Below are 19,600 nucleotides of genomic sequence, written 5' to 3' on the forward strand. Positions count from 1 at the left end.
ACACTCCCGGTCAGGCTATTAATACTAAGTAAAAATTCCTTTTAGAAATCCTTCTAAATAAATTATTTTAAATTCATTATTTAAGGCTTGAAATTCGTGATTGGATCTACCTCGACATCCCGCACAAACTTTCTGACATCAGGCAGCAACACCTGAACAGGTGAGGAGAGTTTGCTCATGGATGCGTCTATGAAGCCTCTGAGAGCCGTGATGATCTCCTGCTGCTCTCGCTCGCTCTGGGTCTCGGGGACACGCGCATACTGTGGAAACAAAAAGCTCTTAGCTTCATTTTACCTTACAAAAGGGATTTAACCTCAGTAAAACATTCCACACTGAATGGCCACAAGTATTCGGACACCTGACCATGAGCTTGTCGGAAATCCCGTTTAAAAAACAATTGGTATTAAAATAAAGTGACCTCTATGTGATCTTTTGAGAAGGCTTCTCACAAGACTTTGAAGTATGTCTGTGGGAATTTGTGGCCATTTAGGCAAATAAGCATTTCTATGGTTGGGCACTGATTATAGTCAAGAAAGCCCCAGTTGGTGTTCCAGTTCATTCCAGAGGGCTCTGTGCAGGACACTGGAGTTTTATGAATCAAGCTTTATAGAGCTTACTCATTCAGGAACAGCAAAGGACCTTCCATAAACTGTTGATGCAAAGTTGAAAGCATATAATTTCCTTTATATAAGTGATTTATTACACCTGTTAGCATGTATTGTGCTGAAACACATAAATGTAATAATATAAAGGGGTGTCTGTATATTGTGTGTAAACAGAAGTGATACACCGACTATTATGAGCACTGAGAGGTAAAGTGAATAACACTGATCATCTCTTCATCACGGCACCTGTTAGTGGGGGGGATATATTATGCAGCTAATGAACATTTTATCCTCAGAGTTGATGTTAGAAGCAGGAAAAATGGGCGAGCGTGAGGATCTGAGCGAGTTTGACGAGGGTCAAACTGTGATGGCTAGACGACTAGGTCAGACTAGGTCTGCAGTGGTCAGTATCTATCAAAAGCGGTCCAAGGAAGGAACAGTGGTAAACCGGCCCAGATTGCTGAAGAAGTTCATGCTGGTTCTGATAGAAAGGTGTCAGAATACACAGAGCAGCACAGTTTGCTGCGTATGGGGCTGCATAGTCGCAGACCAGTCAGTTAGGAAGGTGGTCATAATGTTATGCTTGATCGGTGTAAACCCATAAGATTTGTAATTAAGATACTTCATACTTACATGTTTGGCTCTGCTGAAAACGTCTCTCCATCTCCCGTTGAGAAGCAGCAGCTGATGCTTCAGATCACGAGCCACCGTTTCCTCGCAGGTCTCTATGAGGAAATTTCCCGCCGCGTTCATGGCGGCGTGTCTCTCCATCCAGTGTGGGAGGGTTCTGAAGAACTCCTGCAGACGGGGTCAGAAGTTACACCAGATCGAAACAGACAGAGAAGATACTATATATTTGTTCTAGAACTAATTAAACATTTCTTGATAAATAATACTAATACTTTGAACTATGTAGCACCTTTCACAAACTTAAGGTTGCTTCACAAAACAAAAGCATTTCATGAGCAGAAGTATGTAGAGAAGAGGTTGGTTTTTAGCTGAGCTTTGAAAGTGCAGAGAGATGTACAAGTTGCTGATAAATAAGGGTAGCAAATTCCAAAATGTGATGATCAACAACACTAAGAGGGCCTTAGCTAAAGCTTGAAAAGACTGAGTGTGTAAGTGTGCTCAGTGTGTGCGTAAGTATGCAGTGTGTGTGTGTCTCACTCGTTTGGTGTTCTCAGGTTGTCGAAGAGCTCTCTCAGCGTCCTCGAGCCAGACCTGCAGAGAAGCCACACAGCTGCTGTGTTTGTGCCAGTTCCCCTGCACCTCCTCCAGCATGGATCGAACACTGCGCACCTCCACCGACAGACTCCTCCACTGATCGGCCACGTCCCGCAGAAAGCATCTCACTCGCTGCTCAACTGCACACACACACACACACACACACACACTAGCTTTAGACACTTTGTGACATAAAGTGCAGTAGGTTGAGCCAAGCATAGGAGACCCAAGGAGGACAAAAGCTCAAGAGTCCCAGTTCCAACACCTTCACTTTATTTGTTCACACACCAGGGATATTTACAAACGCGTTTTCAGTTTAAAAGAAAAAGAACCACAGCTGGTTGACATAGTAACTCCAGGCAGTTACTCAGGTTATTCACCTTAGGCCTCACGCCATTCTTTCTTCCATCCCCCCTTACTTCCTCCTGTTTTAACAAAAAAGTCCCTCCCCTCTAGGACCTGGCAGCCAATCCAGCTACAGAAGAAACTGGAGGGAACATTCTAAACACATACAATTCATACTTGAATAAATAATTCAGCTAGCTTAATTTACAATTTACTCTATGCTTTCTCTCTCTTCAGGCACCTTCTACCCGGCAACGTCACAGATCATCACCGATACCCGGACCATCCCACCACGACAGGTAAGTATTTATTTATTTATACTATTTACAACATTAACTGGTTTAGTCCCTTTCCTCATTCATCACACAAGACTTGGTGATGTGTAAGTTATCCTTACATCATCACACACTTGTATACATAACCTTCCTTACTAATACATATGTAACCTAATCAAACATGCTTCCTGTTTTTCCTTCCTTTCTTCTTTCCTTTCTTCGTTCTTACCTTCCTTCTTACCTTTATTGTTCTTTCTTTCCTACCTTCCTTTCTTCCTTCCTTCTTTCCTACTTTCCTTCTTACCTTCCTCCTTTCCTTTTTTGTTCTTTCTTTCCTTCCTTCATTCCTTCTTTGTTTCCTATCTTCTTTCCTTTCTTTGTTCCTTCTTTCTTTCCTTCCTTCTTACCTTCCTCCTTTTCTTTCTTTGTTCCTTCTTTCCTTCCTTCTTTCTTTCCTTCCTTCTTACCTTCCTCCTTTTCTTTCTTTGTTCTTTCTTCCTTTCCTTCTTTCCTTTCTTTCTATCTTTCTTATTTTCTTCCTCCCTTCTTTATATCCCTTCCTCCTTACTTTCTTTTCTTTTTTCTTCCTCCCTTCCTTTCTCCCTTCCTTCTTTCCTTCATTCTTCCCGTCCTTCCTTATACATACATAACCTAACTGAACATGCTTCCTGTTAACAAGGGCACTTCCTTCCTCCCTTGTATTACTGATTAATTGGAAAGGCAGGAAAGGTATCACCAGTCCATCATAGGCCACACACACACACACACACACACACTAGAAGTCAAAACAAAAACACCTAACGCCAAATACGTCTGTTCTAATAACCATACAGAAACAAAAACCAAAATTTGTTTGATGTAATGCAGGACGTAACAAAGTCACCGGCTTGTAAGGCGTCTTATTAAAACATGAATCAACCGTGATTAAAAAAAAGTGTCTGCACCGCGGATCTCTCAGCCACCACCAGGGTAAACGCAACATGTTAGCACGTCTGCAGGCTGGAGAAGAAGCCATTAGAATATCTCCACTAATGGAGTGGAACTCCCTCCTGAATCCGGTGCTTGGGAAAAGCTCATTTACCATCAGCCTGGAGGAGATAGAGGCGAGGAGTGAGAGAGGAGGAGTGTGTAAGTGAGAAACAAGAGTGGGGGAGATGCTCCAGGCACTCGCTGATTGACTATCCAGCCCCATAAGGACTGAACTCGGTTCGAGTGGAACGAGGTGAGATGGCAGCTACGATTCCACCCTCGGCACAGAGAAATGGGGGACGGAGAAGAAATCGAGCCAAAATAAAACGACTGAGCGTTGATCTATCGTACTGATCCGATCTCTGCATTACTAACACTTATTAAAAGCAGTTTTATCATCAACGTGTCACTCTGATAATGTGGATCAGAGTTACATGACAGCCAATAAGTCTGATGTGGTTAATGGGAATAAAAAGACCAGTGAACACATAGATATGTTTAATATACACTGATCAGCCATAACATTAAAACCACCTCCTTGTTTCTACACTCAGTCCATTTTATCAGCTCCACTTACCATATAGAAGCACTTTGTAGTACTACAATTACTGACTGTAGTCCCACAGGACCACCACAGAGCAGGTATTATTTAGGTGGTGGATGATTCTCAGCACTGCAGTGACACTGACATGGTGGTGGTGTGTTAGTGTGTGTTGTGCTGGTATGAGTGGATCAGACACAGCAGCGCTGCTGGATTTTTTAAACACCGTGTCCACTCACTGTCCACTCTATTAGACACTCCTACCTAGTCGGTCCACCTTGTAGATGTAAAGTCAGAGACGATCGCTCATCTATGGCTGCTGTTTGAGTCGGTCGTCTTCTAGACCTTCATCAGTGGTCACAGGACGCTGCCCACGGGGCGCTGTCGGGTGGATATTTTTGGTTGGTGGACGATTCTCAGTCCAGCAGTGACAGTGATCCACTCATACCAGCACAACACACACTAACACACCACCACCATGTCAGTGTCACTGCAGTGCTGAGAATCATCCACCACCTAAATAATACCTGCTCTGTGGGGGTCCTGACCATTGAAGAACAGGATGAAAGGAGCTAACAAAGCATGTAGAGAAACAGATGGACTACAGTCAGTAATTGTAGAACTACAAAGTGCTTCTATATGGTAAGTGGAGCTGATAACATGGACAGTGAGTGTAGAAACAAAGAGGTGGTTTTAATGTTATGGCTGATTGGTGTAAATAGATACAACATATAATACCATATAAAATTAATCCTATAGATATGGGCATTTCATATTTGTTATAAACTTATATATACATATATCCTTACAGGTAACATATGTGGAAAATCATTACTGATATATGGGCAGATACTGTACTGTAAGAAAAAGAAACAGGAGCAATCCTACTCTAATTAAATAATGGCTAGTTTTTATATTTTTATAAATAATGGTTTTAATCTTAGCAGTGCTATCAGCCAGCCGGGTTTCTACACAGAAGAGAATGGATGAAGCACTTTGATGGATTGGCGACCTGCTATAAAGTTCAATTTCTATTGTTTCCTGGTTTTATAATCGCTCATTCCTACGTGCTAACTAACTTTCCTTCAGGCCGCAGTCACATGATACGCGGCTAAACTTTTAGTGCTGACGGTGCCGATGTTTCCAGCAGAGTAAAACGCTGCTGCTTGATATGGCGTCTAGTGAGCTGTGAAATAAGGACTCTGGGTTTGCATTTTAGATGGCGAGTTTCCTCATCCTGGAATCGCTCGTGGCTTCGCAGCACTTCTACATGATCTCATTCAGCCTTAGATGAACAGAATGGGTTTTTAATCTCACGGCTCGAAATTAAGACACTGCAAAGCGTTCGTGTTCTGAAATACAAACCGCTTTAGAATAAAACCTAAATGCAATAAATGTGAGTAATCCTTGAATTTTATTTCACTGATAAACGTACAAAGAAAACATTTTCAGTGTTTTTATCAAGTTTAAATTCAAGAACATCAGGGCATCACATTCTATTGTTATTTTTTATGAAAAACAACGTACAGTAGTACCTTGTAACTCAACGTCCCCTAAACTCAAAATCTTTGAAACTTAAGACCCTTTGTCGAGAAATTTGTACCCTTAAACTCAACGTGTGTGCGACTGCTGCTTTGTTCAGAGCTCGGCTTGAGCAGCGTGGTGAAACGTCATCAGCGTGTGAATCTGAGCTGAATCTGCATTAGTGTGGAATAACCATCAGATCCAGTCTGAAAGCTCCACATCTTTCTATCTGTGTTTATCTGGATTTTCCTCACTGTTTCACTTTTAAACTTGTGTTACAGCTCGAGCTTCTGAGAAATGGTGAGAATCAGCTTTTTATTTTAGTGTTTTTATATTATATTTGTGTTATTTTCAGTGTATAAGTGTCAAAAACAACCTCATTATTTTATACTAGACTAAAATACACGCAGCTCCACAGGAGCATGAATGCATTAACAGGTTTCCCAAACATCCTTATGGGAGAAAATACCTTAAAGCTCAACGTCTTTTAAACTCAGCGCCACTCCCAGAACCAAATGACGTTGAGTTTCAAGGTACCGCTGTAATGCGATGCCTGTAACACTCAAAAAAGTCTGGACAGAGACTAATAAGGCTAAAGTTACAAGTTATCAGTAATGCTTTTCTGACAGCACTCAGGTGGTGTGGTTTGAGCTTCTCTATTGTTTGTTGTTTGTTTGTTTATCAGGATTTTAATGTCATGTTTTACACTTCGGTTACATTCATGACAGGAACGGTAGTTACTCATTACACAAGATTCATCAGTACACAAGTTTAATATTGAACACAGTCATGGACAATTTTGTATCTCCAGTTCACCTCATTTGCATGTTTTTGGACTGTGGGAGGAAACCGGAGCACCCAGAGTAAACTCACGCAGACACGGGAAGAACATGCAAACTCCACACAAAAAGGACCCAGACCGCCCTACCTGGGGATCGAACCCAGGTAATCTTAATCATAAAGATGCTTGATATTGGAATATTGTATTCCGTTCAGCACCGGCGCATTCACATGAGAAGTGACAAAAACGTGTTTGCGCCGCTGTGCCGTTATTTCCTATGAAGTGTGACGGCGGTGCACAAAGCTTAGCGTGACTTATTGTAGTAAAACAGCGAGTGAGGAATGTGATTAGTGGAGGAACTTATGAGCAGTAATAATGAAGAGAAGTTTAGTGCTCCTGTCTCCTTCTTTTACTACATTAAACCACGTTAAGCTTTATTTTCAACCAGAAGCGTTTTAGACTCTGGGAGAAGCTGATTCTGATTCTCACCATTTCTCAGAAGCTGGAGCTGTAACACAAGTTTAAAAGTGAAACAGGGAGGAGAATCCAGATAAACACAGATACATGTGGAGCTGTAACACTGGATCTGACGCTTATTTCTCTGCAAACAGAGCTGAGTTTCAAAGATTTTGGGTTTAGGGGACACTGAGTTACAAGGTACCAGTGTAATCTCATCCATCGTTACCCATGGTGTCATTATTTTTGAGTCGACGTCAAACAAACAAAGAAAAATGCCGGTCAGTCTCACCGGAGTTGTCAGCGTTGATATAAATCATGGCCGTCTGCTTCAGGGCTTCAGAGATTGATTCATACTTCTGAAAGAACTGCTGGCCTTCAACAAAGGACTAGTAATGAACACAGAACACAGGATGAATGTGACTTTAATAAATAATAATAAAAATATAGTATAGAGTTACATAAAACATATAATAAGAACACACACAATTATAACTGAATGAATGTTTTTTGAGTTAAATGAGTTAAAGCTGTACTGGGTGAATCTAACCTCCTGTCCATGCACATGTAACTAAAGCACCTCCTTAATACTGTGGCTGTCAGAGTGTTTGACTTATTATTATAGGTTATAATACCATATAATAATGTACCATAGCACTTTTAATGCTGGCATTAATGCTACAGACACACTGATCTGGAAAAGTATCTTTTAGATTCACACTTGATTCAGCCCGAGATACAATTATATCCGGCCCGCCGGCACACTGTAGGTCTGGGTACAGTGAGTCCCACACTATAACACATGCATCTGAGGTCAGAAGTCAATTACACCGATCAGCCATAGCATTAAAACCACCTCCTTGTTTCTACACTTACTGTCCATTTTATCAGCTCCACTTACCATATAGAAGCACTTTGTAGTTCTACAATTACTGACTGTAGTCCATCTGTTTCTCTACATGCTTTGTTAGCCCCCTTTCACCCTGGTCTTCAATGGTCAGGACCCCCACAGAGCAGGTATTATTTAGGTGGTGGATCATTCTCAGCACTGCAGTGACACTGACATGGTGGTGGTGTGTTAGTGTGTGTTGTGCTGGTATGAGTGGATCACACACAGCAGCGCTGCTGGAGTCTTTAAACACCTCACCGTCACTGCTGGACTGAGAATAGTCCACCAGCCAAAAGCGCCCCGTGGGCAGTGTCCTGTGACCACTCATGAAGGTCTAGAAGATGACCGACTCAAACAGCAGCAATAGATGAGCGACCGTCTCTGACTTTACATCTACAAGGTGGACCGACTAGGTAGGAGTGTCTAATAGAGTGGACAGTGAGTGGACACGGTATTTAAAAACTCCAGCAGCGCTGCTGTGTCTGATCCACTCATACCAGTACGACACACACTAACACACCACCTCCATGTCAGTGTCACTGCAGCGCTGAGAATCATCCACCACCTAAATAATACCTGCTCTGTGGTGGTCCTGTGGGGGTACAGTCAGTAATTGTAGAACTACAAAGTGCTTCTATATGGGAAGTGGAGCTGATAAAATGGACAGTGAGTGTAGAAACAAAGAGGTGGTTTTAATGTTATGGCTGATCGGTGTATATTATATTTTGTTATGTTAGTGTAGAGATGGTATCAGGTTGCCTTGACGCGGCTCGACTCTCACCATGTAGCTCTGGAGCAGAAGCTCGGTTGTTTCCTGACGTCCGTACTTGATGATCCAGGACTTAAGCTTGGACTCACCCAGTGACAGGAACGCCAGCATGCCATACCGTAACTCCAGGAATTCCAGTTTGCTCAGATGAATGTGTGAGGAGGTAGATACGTAGTTTAATCTGTGAGTAGTCAGATGGTAAACAGCATCAGTAGAGTGAGAATGAAAGTATTATCTGATAAGGAGACGATGTTGTAGCTGAAGAAATCGATATAAAACCTGTTAGTGCTTCATACAGACTGCTCTGCATATCCTGAAATAACTTCAAGTCTAAAATAAGCTTCAACTGAATAATCAGGTTTGCAAATGCAATCAATCAAGCACGGCACTTTATCCTGGTCAGTGTCGCAGTGTGTCCGGGTCCACTGTGAAACACCGGGCTGGACAGATGCAAATTAATTTCAAGGCTTTGGTTATCCTACAGACATGGCCCATTTGATTTTATTTTAATTTTAACAAATGCTTTATCTTGGCCAGGGTTGCTGTGATTCTGGGTCCACTGTCCACTGGATAGGGCGCAGATTCCTCGCAGTGCTTCTGCCACCATCCTCAGACATAACAAAGTCAACCACCCCACCCCTGTCCACAGAATTGGTTGTTAGTTTTCCAAACTCAGTTACCTGAGTCGTGCTTTTAGCTACCTTACACTTCGACATCTTGGACATTTTGACTAACCGATTGCTAACTGAATTGCCGTAGGATCGCTAGGACGCCTCATAGTGCAGATTAATCAGTAAACGTGACGCACTTGAACGCTACACGAGTAAAAAACATTAAATACCAAAACACAAGTTCACAGCAAATGACATATTACACAGGAAATTCAAGCGATTTTAACGGCCGTGACTCAGGTAGGGACTTAAGGCCTCCGCATACTTCCTGCGAAACTAAGTTCGTGAGCGTTGCGCGAAGCCGAGCTGGCATACTTTCTGCGGTTTCGTTTTGCCTGTCGCTTCTGTCTGCATTTATGATGTTAAGTTTCATGACTACTTAAAAACGATGGCTTCGTCCGAATTTGCATACTTAAACAGTACGTACTAAATTAGAGGCGGTGCGCGCTGCTCGGGCGGTACAGAAGCTCTTTCAGTGCACAAGTGTGCTGTGTTCGCATACACAACATGCTGCCCAAGCAGTGGATTACCCACACCTGCGTACTGTTCAGTATGGAAGTAGCGATTTCGGACGCAGCCGATGATCATGGTTGAGACGCTCTTTAAAACTGTCCATGATTGGGCCGCTCATGTGGCACAGCGGCAAAAACACACGCTGGAACCAGAGCTGGGATCTCGAATACATCGAATCTCGGCTCTGCCTGCCGGCTAAGGATGAGCGGCCACATGAACAACGATTGGCCTGTTGTTCAGATATGGGTGGGACTAAGCCGGATGGGGTCTCTCGCTCTCTCATGACTGGTGCAATTACGACCTCTGCTGGCTGATTGGTGGCGCCTGCACAGAGATGAGAAAAGAGTGCTCTCAGGGTGTGTCTCTCCGTACACAACGCTGAGCTGCACTGCACTCGTCAAAGTGTAGGTGATAAGATGCATACGGCTGCTGCCCACGTGTCGGAGGGGGCGTGGGTTAGCTTCGTTCTCCTCAATCAGAGCGGGGATCGGCATTGGTGGAGAGGAAGCGTGACGCAATCGGGCAATTGGACGCGCTAAAAAGTGACGCTTCTTTTTTTACCGACCAATCACAGGCGTTGTCGCGGAGTGTCGTCGTCCGCGGAGTTCGGCCAGCTCCCATGTGCGCGACAAGGCGCGTGAAGCCTCTGCGTGACGTCCGTGGTTGTTCACTTTCGCCGCAACTACGTCACATTGGTCGCCGAAGCTAGGCGAACGTCGTCTCCGCATGAAGTATGCTGAGGCCTTTAGACATAACCAATCATGTCTGTGTAAATAGTTCCACTGAGATTAAAACCTGAATCTGCGCAGTCTCGGCGGTCAAATAAAAATAAACTGATGTGTTTCCTGACATGCTGCTTGTGATCTGCTGTAGCGAGTGTTATAAGCATCTCCAGTAATGGCTTTAAAGAGCAAAATATATTACTTTTTAAGAGCTCTGACATTAAACAACATTTTACAATCATAAAATAGCCGAATTTAATGTTTGCTCTTTAACAATACACCACAAATAAAGTGTGGGAAGGTTTATTAGACATTAGGTTTGCACAGAAGTTGTAAAAAATACTTGTAGATGTAATTTTGGGCTTGGTTTTTGCAGTTGCATACCTCTCTGCTATATCTTGGAGCTGCTCGACAGGTACATGGATGCCACTGACGCTTGTATCTCTGTGAAAATGCTGGAAAGTCTGCTGGTGCATTTCAAGAAGGCTGAGAATCTCCTGGAGAAATGAAGTCACAGACGTTTATTTTAGTCACCCACAGCTCTACGGCTCATTCCTCATCTCCTCCTTTATTCCCGTCCTACCTGATGGTCTCGGCGTGATTTGTGGATGGCATCAGCTGTGTCACTGTGGCTCTGAAGAGATACCAGCTCCTCTCGGATAATCTTTTCTGCCTGATGCAGCCACACACCCACCTTACCCAGAGGATCCGGTAAACTTCCGTCCAGCTGCAGGTGCCAGTCCTGAAGCTGAGGAGAGAGAATGAAGTATGTAATTAGCATTCATTTGTATTGGGAATGTGAGTGAGTGAAAGAGTCAGTGAGTGAGTGACCAAATACCAACACATTCGGTCCCAGTTCTTCCCCAAATTTAACAACATTATGCCTGACTTTAACTCCCTCCCAGACCCCGACAAACTGCCCCACCTACCGGGGGAGCACAGAGAGAGCTGCACACTAGCAGCACTCTACACACACACACCTGCCACCAGGTGAGGGACAGTGGGTGACCATGTCTCACACACACACACACACTTTTGTTCTTATAACTGCTTAAATGTAGTTCATGTCACTGCTATTTTTTTTTCTTACATTCTTATATCATTTTTTAAATCATAAGTATATCTGTAATTTTTATATATTGTATATTTTCTGATACTACTGTTTTTAGTGTTGTTTTTAATTTAATTTTACTTTATTTTTTAAATTATATTTCCTAAATATGTGACCGAGCTTTGGCAATACGAATGTCCATATTTTGTCATGCCAATAAAGCTACGTTTGAGTTTGAGTTGAGTAACTGACTGAGTGAGTATGTGAGTGAGACAGTGAGTGAGTGAGTGAGTGAGTGAGTGAGAATTTATGAGTGAGACAGTGATTGAGTGAGTGAGGAAGACTGGAAGTGAGTGAGTGATTAATACAGTGAGTGAGTGAGTGAGTGATACATTGAGTGAGTAACTCATTGAGTGAGTGAGAGGGTGAGTTTATAAGTGAGAGAGACAGTGAGTGAGTGAGACAGTGAATGAGTGAGACAGTGAGTCATGCCAATAAAGCTTATTTTGAGTTTGAGAGAGTGAGACAGTGAGTGAGTGAGTTACTCAGTGAATGAGCAAGTGAGTGAGTGATTGAGTGAGTGAGTGAGAGAGTGAGTGAGTGATTGAGTGAGTGAGTGAGAGAGTGAGTGAGTGAGAGAGTGAGACAGTGAGTAATACAGAGAGTAAGTTACTCAGTGAATGAGCGAGTGAGTGAGTGACTGAGTGACTGAGTTTATGAGTGAGACAGTAAGAGTGAGTGATTGAATGAGTGAGACAGTGAGTGAATGAGTGAGACAGTGAGTGAGACAGTGAGTGAATGAGTGAGACAGCGAGTGAGACAGTGAGTGAATGAGTGAGACAGTGAGTGAATGAGTGAGACAGTGAGTGAATGAGTGAGACAGCGAGTGAGACAGTGAGTGAATGAGTGAGACAGTGAGTGAGACAGTGAGTGAATGAGTGAGACAGTGAGTGAGACAGTGAGTGAATGAGTGAGACAGTGAGTGAATGAGTGAGACAGTGAGTGAGACAGTGAGTGAATGAGTGAGACAGTGAGTGAATGAGTGAGACAGTGAGTGAGTATGTGAGTCATTGAGTGTGTGACTGTTTTTCTCTTACTCTTGTGGTCAGTCTGTCCCAGACCTGTTTGACCAGAGCCTGGTCTGACGTTAACATGCCGTCCTTCTGAGTGGAGCGAATGCTCGACTCCACTTGTCTCCTCCTCGTCTCATACTGCACACGGTAGAGTTTAAAGCTCTGAGAAGGAGAAAAGTAGAGAAAAAACAAGACGGTAATACGTCCCTGGTTCAATTACACCCGTTTATTGTATTTATTTTACATATGAAGGTGTATTTTACTCAGAATCCGAATTAGATTTATTACCATGTATATTGTTCACATATATTCACACACAAACACAGGAGGAGCTTTTCTATTGATGGATGGGTGGAGGATCCACCTGAGGTTTGCACAAGTACATGTAAATGATCTATTTATATTTCCATGCAGTAATAGACACTCATGGTTCTCTTTTCCCCTCTGAGTTCTTCCTCAGTTAAATATGGAACATGTCCGTGGGCTGGAAACACACTGACACACATTGTGTACGCACGTCATCATCTGACTACTTACTGTAGTGGAGTTTTAATGAGTCTGTCTGAAAACCTAGTGATCTCTCTACACAGACACAGTTTACGTCATCGCCCGAGAATACAGCAAGCCTAAATTCCTAGACACCTTAAATGCTCCTACTGAGGACTGAGGTGCCTTAATTCTGAGTGATAATATGGCTGAATAACGAAAGGGCGTCCGATGCTTCTTCAGCACAATCCCAGCATTCAGTGCGGCACAACTACAAACTACAAACGTGGTGGACGAATGAAATGCGAAGCAACCAACAGAGTTCTTTTCAAATGTAAGTAAATCCTCATTGATGTTTAATTTGTATAAAGATATAATGATACAAGTGTCGTTTATTTGTAAATCTGGGCTCGTCAGGGACAGTTTAAGCACTTTGGTACACAGAGGGAGACGTTAGCTGACGTGCTAGATGGAGCCCGTCGGTCTGAACAGCCTGAGGCTAAAACTGCGGTGATGTAAAGTAGTGCGTCTAAATAACCTGCCTTATGAGCTCCATGTCTTATTAGAATCCTCTAAGGCAGCTGATCAGGTAGGTATTAGGAAGCAAGGCAGCTCACTAGGTTTCCAGACAGACCCAATGAGTCTGGTTTCTCTCAAGGTTTCCTCGTACTTGTTTTTCGACTTCTGATTTTTGGATTGCCTTTGTTATATGACGACAACCATGAGGGTGTAAACTACATAATGGTTTGAGTAATAATAATGTGAATAAGACCTTGTTTTACACAAATATAGATCCAGTGATAGCTCAGGAATTAAGGTACTGGACTAATAATTAGAAGGTCACAAGTTCACCAGCTCTGTCCTTGAGCAAGACCCCTATCCCTCAATTACTTGGACTGTATCGTAGTCCAAGTCTTCTAAAGTCTTCTAAACTCCAAAAATGTAAACGTCCTGAATCTAAATATGTGTAACTTTCCTAGCCAATGAGAATCAATTATTTTCAGTGCCAACGGTTTAAGGATCTCTAACACCATTGTAGGGGTGCACCGATCCGATACTCTTTATCGGTATCGGTCCGATATTGGCCCAAATCACTGGATCGAACATCGGCAGGAAAAAAACCTGTAATCCGATCCGATACTGTTGCTTAATGTAAATAACACCTCATGTAAATAACACTTAAAGTAAATAACACTTAATGTAAATAACACTTAAAGTAAATAACACTTAATGTAAATAACACCTAATGTATATAACACAAAGTAAATAACACTTAATGTATATAACACTTAATGTAAATAACACCTAATGTATATAACACAAAGTAAATAACACCTAATGTATATAACACTTAAAGTAAATAACACTTAATGTAAATAACACAATGTAAATAACACCTAATGTATATAACACAAAGTAAATAACACTTAATGTATATAACACTTAAAAAAAATAACACTTAATGTAAATAACACTTAAAGTAAATAACACTTAATGTAAATAACACTTAATGTATATAACACAAAGTAAATAACACTTAATGTAAATAACACCTAATGTAAATAACACAATGTAAATAACACCTAATGTATATAACACAAAGTAAATAACACTTAATGTATATAACACTTAAAGTAAATAACAATGTATATAACACTTAATGTAAATAACACTTAATGTAAAAACCACTTAACGTATATAACACAAAGTAAATAACACTTAATGTAAATAACACAATGTAAATAACACTTAATGTAAATAACACCTAATGTATATAACACTTAATGTAAATAACACTTAATGTAAATAACACTTAATGTAAATAGCACTTAAAGTAAATAACACTTAATGTAAATAACACTTAATGTAAATAACACCTAATGTATATAACACTTAATGTAAATAACACTTAATGTAAATAACACCTAATGTATATAACACTTAATGTAAATAACACTTAATGTAAATAACACTTAATGTAAATAACACTTAAAGTAAATAACACTTAATGTAAATAACACCTAATGTATATAACACTTAATGTAAATAACACTTAATGTAAATAACACCTAATGTAAATAACACTTAAAGTAAATAACACTTAATGTAAATAACACCTAATGTATATAACACTTAATGTAAATAACACTTAATGTAAATAACACCTAATGTAAATAACACTTAAAGTAAATAACACTTAATGTACAGTATATAACACTCACATCCTCAACCATTAATCCATTAGTGTTATGAAATAAAACAAACTACACTGTTTCCCGTTTAGCCACAGACGTCCTCTTCAAAATCCAGCAGCGTTTTTTAATAAGCGCACTTTGCTTTTTAATCATCTAAAAACGTGACAGAACTTTAACGGAAAATCTCAACCAAACTCTGCGTCAATTCTATTTGGTCCATCGCGTTTGACTGACGTCCACATGTTCCAATTGTAGAAACTTTGGACGACACGCCGTCACGACGTTTTTTATTATTTATTTTATCATTTTTTCGCTGCCTCTTCAAGGTGTAGACTTGAGAGTTGACAGATCTAGAATCTTATACTGAAATTATAATATATTTGTTAAATACAGATAAAGTTGCACTTTAAATTGTATTTTAAATGTGTTTGTACTGTGCTATTAAACAAACCAAAAATGCTGCTAAATGTTCTGTGTGTAAAAGTGAAAATAAAAAAAGCAGTTGTGTATAAGTGTGATGTTGTAGCTTCTGTTTTTATTCCTTTAGAATATTTGTTTCACAGTCTGAGCATCGTTATTTAGATAGCTAGTTTACCCATGGTGCATTGAGATGTGTATTATTACTGCTTAGTTGTTTGGGATTTGCAGTATCGATATCGTATCGGACATAAAAAAGTGGTATCGAGCCAGTCCTACACTATAGCTAAAGCCCTAACTAATTCACGGCTGTGATATTTGCGTCACAGACCGTGAAACGAGCCTTGTCCTGTGTAATATGCAATTTCAAACTTTAGGGTTTGTGTTTAGCGATTTTATGTTTTTCATTCGTGTAGCGTTCAAGTGCGTCACGTTTGCTGGTTAATCTGCACTATGAGGCGTCCTAGCGATCCTACGGCAATTCAGTCAGCAATCGCTTAGTCAAATTGTTCAAGATGTGGACGTTCGTCATTGCTGGATGTTCCAGGTTCACGTTCAACTATTAAGGTAGCTGTGCTGTGTATTGTAGCGTCTATTGATTCCATCATTCAGTTTATGAGTGTCATTTAATGAGTGCTGTGAAATGTGGATCTTTTCTTCATAAATATGTGAAATCTGTGATTTTTGAAAAACGTTCTCCAGTACAGTGACACTGAGTTACCTGGTACTGCTGACCGGAGTCTCCAGCGTCCGTCTGAGCCTGAGCACAGCTACTGTCCATCTGATCTGCCCAGGCCTTCAACTCCCTCAGCGTCTTCCTCTGTTCGCGCTGGACAGACAACAGGACGAAATAAAGACATCCGATCCTAAACTTAGTATTTTTTTTTTAGCCCAGGGGACAATTTAAATCTAAACCACTTACACTTACACTAAATCCTATTTAATGCTTTAGGAAGACGCCCCTGACGAGTGAGGCATTCGTTTCTCTCGTGATGTGCGTTTGCACTGAAATTTGTACCCAACATGGGGTAAAAATCAGCCATGTGAAGGGGGATGGATGACGATCCTATTTAAAAAACTTGACATCGCTTGTTAGCGAGGCCACCCGAGAGAACGGGAAAGAACGGCACTTCGCATTGTTCTGCAAATTCTATCAACATGAAATATCGTGTCTATTGTCTTTCCTGAATGTGTGACATCCATCTTTTTATTATGAGTACACGGCATTCAGCTACGCTTTCAGAGTTTACAAAGAGGAAATGACACTGGGTGGAGAGATGATTAATCCGTGACCTTGCTTGTGTCTATTGGGTATTTCTTGCTATGATTTTACTCCTTATACCAATTAAAACACCCAATTAGCCTGAGAAGTGCAATATGACACACAGAGAGCTATTAGTTCCGGGCGGTTTAATGGAAACTAGCAGCAACAGAAGGTGGCTGGTGTTTTCTTAACAGTTCAGGCAGGGTTATGATCAGAGCAACCTTTTATAAAACCTCATTTAGTGAGGTCTACAGAGGCTCATCATCTATCTGACTGTTAACATCAAAGCACCAGCAGCAGCCCAGTGGAGCTATTGTTATGTAAATCAGACGCAGCGCACCAGCTCTAATGTAATAGTAATAGGAACGACAGAATAGATGGAGTGTACGATGCTGTGGGAAATTTAGCGCTGTGTATACTGTATAATTGAAATTGTAATCGTTAATATATACATTCTGTATGTTTATCGCACACTGGCGCGGATAATGGGAGTCATTTAAGCAAACATAGTCATGAGGGCATGCTCACAGGCACTCGAAAGCACTCGCACAAAGACAGAATTGGACATGATGAGCCTACCTCGAGCATTTCTCCGAGGGCGGATGGAGCCAGGCCAAACTACAGGCCACAGGCGGGCAGAACAAATAAGAAGCATAGAAGCAAGTCATTAGAGAAAGGAAAAAATAAGAAGCAGGAAAAATAAGAAGCCGGACATAAAATGCGAAGCAAAGACGACACACACAAGACAGAGGACGTGGACATATGTAGCTAAACTGGACATCAGAAGATCGCTGGTTCAAGTCTTACCATTGTCACGTTGCTGCTGTTGGACCCTTGAGCTTTGCATAAAAGTGTCTGCTAAATGCTGAAAATGTAATGTAATCCCGGCTTTAGCCTGGTCAGGGTTGCGGTGGGTCTTATTCATTGGGGGAACGGCAGGAAACACCCCACAGAGGTCGCCAGTCCACCACAGAACACACACACACAATTTACTAGCTCCAACTAGCTTGACCTGACTGCATGTCTTTGGACTTGGGGAAGGAAACCGGAGTTCACAGGGAGAACAAGCAAACTCCAAACAGAAAGGACGCTGGCTGCACGGCCGGGGCATCGAACCCACGCCCTTCTTGCTGTAAAGCAACAGCGCTACCAGTTGCACCACGCTGCCTGCCTGAATGGGTCATAATGCCTAGTGTAATGACATGGCCTTTAGAGCTGTTCGGTTATGGTCAGTTGTAGCCTAGAGGTTAAGGTACTGGCCTATTAATCAAAAGGTCGCTGGTTCAAGCCCCACCGCTGCCATGCTGTCGCTGTTGGGCCCATAAGCAAGGCCCTTAACTGCTCAGATTGTATACTATAATTGTAATGTAAGTCGCTTTGGAAAAAGGCGTCTGCTAAATGCTGGAAATGTAATGTAAAACGTTATGACTGCTTTAGCCTGGTCAGGGTCGCGGTGGGTCTGTTTCATTTAGCAAAAGGAAGGAAACACCTTAAACAGGTTGCCAGTCCGTCACTTCTTGCTGTAATGCACCATCCTGCCAGCCTAAATTGGTCATAATAACTAGTGCAATGAAATAGCCTTTAGAGTTGTTCGATAATGGTCGGTTCTTATTGGTTAGATATTAAATGTCACCCTGCACCCCCAACCCCTCCAAAATTTAATAGTTTCACATCAAAAGACTTAGACAAGGTGTCAGGCACTTATTTTGTGACCTTCTTTTTATCAGAACCTTAAACAAAGCTCAAAACTGGCGCCCAAGCTGGCAAAGTCAAATGCCACAAGTCTAAATCTTCAGACTGGATTCAGGTATATAATAAATGCTGCATTAATCTTTAAGTTTCCTCTTTCTACCCATTCGCAGTGGTTCCGGATTTCCCAGAATCACTGGGTGCAAAGGGGTAACACACTTAATACAGGGTGCCAATTCTAAGCAGGGCATCAACCATGCCTTCCCCAGTCACAGCCAATCATGTCTGTATGTAGATGATAGCACCGTCGATGATCTAAACCCTGGATTCAATCAGTAATGGAAGATCAGCGTTTAAGGTACTGGACTAGAAATCATAAGCCCCACCATCGCCAAATTGCCACTGTTGGGACCCTGACCAATAAATAAGCGTCTGCTATATGCCGCAAAGGTAAACAAATGTGAATGGTCACCATGGCCTAGTGGTTAAGGTACTGGCCTATTAAGCAAAAAGTCTCCAGGTGGTCACTGTTGGGCCCTTGATCAAGGCCCTTAACCCTCAATTGCTTGGAAAATATGCTGTCACAGTACTGTAAGTCGCTTTGGATAAAGAATCCATGATCATGGGTTAGTGTAATTTAGCACCACGCCACCAAAGCGCCCGTAGTCCTTAGTTGTTAGTAACAATCCCTCTAATATAAGTAATGTTGAGTTTTGTGTTTAAATACTCAGAACAAGTGTTTTTAAATGTAACACCAGTTGTAATGTAATAAAAATAGAGATAGTAAGTGAAGAAGGAACAGAAAAAGAACAGAGGTGCGTGTCTGACACAGATTAAAAGTGACAGTACCTCCTCCTGTCCGGCCGCCTCGGTCTCCAGCGCCTCTGGATGGTGCTTCAGAAACTGAGCCACGTACGTCATGATGGACTTCTCATCCGGCTTATCAACGTCCACATCTAAACCAGGCAGAGGGGCAAAGAGCCGGTTAGAGAAAGCTGGTGCCCCAATTTCAGACTGTGACCTACCACACGCACAGAATTCCCTGGAAATGAACTTTAGGCAAATGACAAATTTTTATTAAAATGTATTTAATATCCAAAATTTGATGTCTCATAAAACTTTGACTTTAAATAGGCTACCA

General features: G+C 41.6%; 1 protein-coding gene across 4 annotated transcripts in view; it reads right to left on the reverse strand.

Annotated features, from left to right (window-relative positions):
* syne1a (spectrin repeat containing, nuclear envelope 1a) overlaps nt 1-19,600 on the reverse strand; it is a 252,167-nt gene that overhangs the window by 199,667 nt on the left and 32,900 nt on the right. For all 4 annotated transcript variants that reach the window (XM_063002393.1, XM_063002390.1, XM_063002389.1 and 1 more), the window contains 11 exons: nt 19,309-19,415; nt 17,350-17,388; nt 16,228-16,335; nt 12,433-12,570; nt 10,868-11,032; nt 10,669-10,781; nt 8,391-8,559; nt 7,013-7,109; nt 1,773-1,969; nt 1,239-1,403; nt 111-260 (listed from right to left, as the gene is read on the reverse strand). In XM_063002393.1, coding sequence (XP_062858463.1) covers nt 111-260; nt 1,239-1,403; nt 1,773-1,969; nt 7,013-7,109; nt 8,391-8,559; nt 10,669-10,781; nt 10,868-11,032; nt 12,433-12,570; nt 16,228-16,335; nt 17,350-17,388; nt 19,309-19,415 — 1,448 coding nt within the window. The remainder of the gene's footprint in view (nt 1-110; nt 261-1,238; nt 1,404-1,772; nt 1,970-7,012; nt 7,110-8,390; nt 8,560-10,668; nt 10,782-10,867; nt 11,033-12,432; nt 12,571-16,227; nt 16,336-17,349; nt 17,389-19,308; nt 19,416-19,600) is intronic.

Source organism: Trichomycterus rosablanca, chromosome 9 (genome assembly GCF_030014385.1).
Source record: "Trichomycterus rosablanca isolate fTriRos1 chromosome 9, fTriRos1.hap1, whole genome shotgun sequence".
Taxonomy (NCBI): domain Eukaryota; kingdom Metazoa; phylum Chordata; class Actinopteri; order Siluriformes; family Trichomycteridae; genus Trichomycterus; species Trichomycterus rosablanca.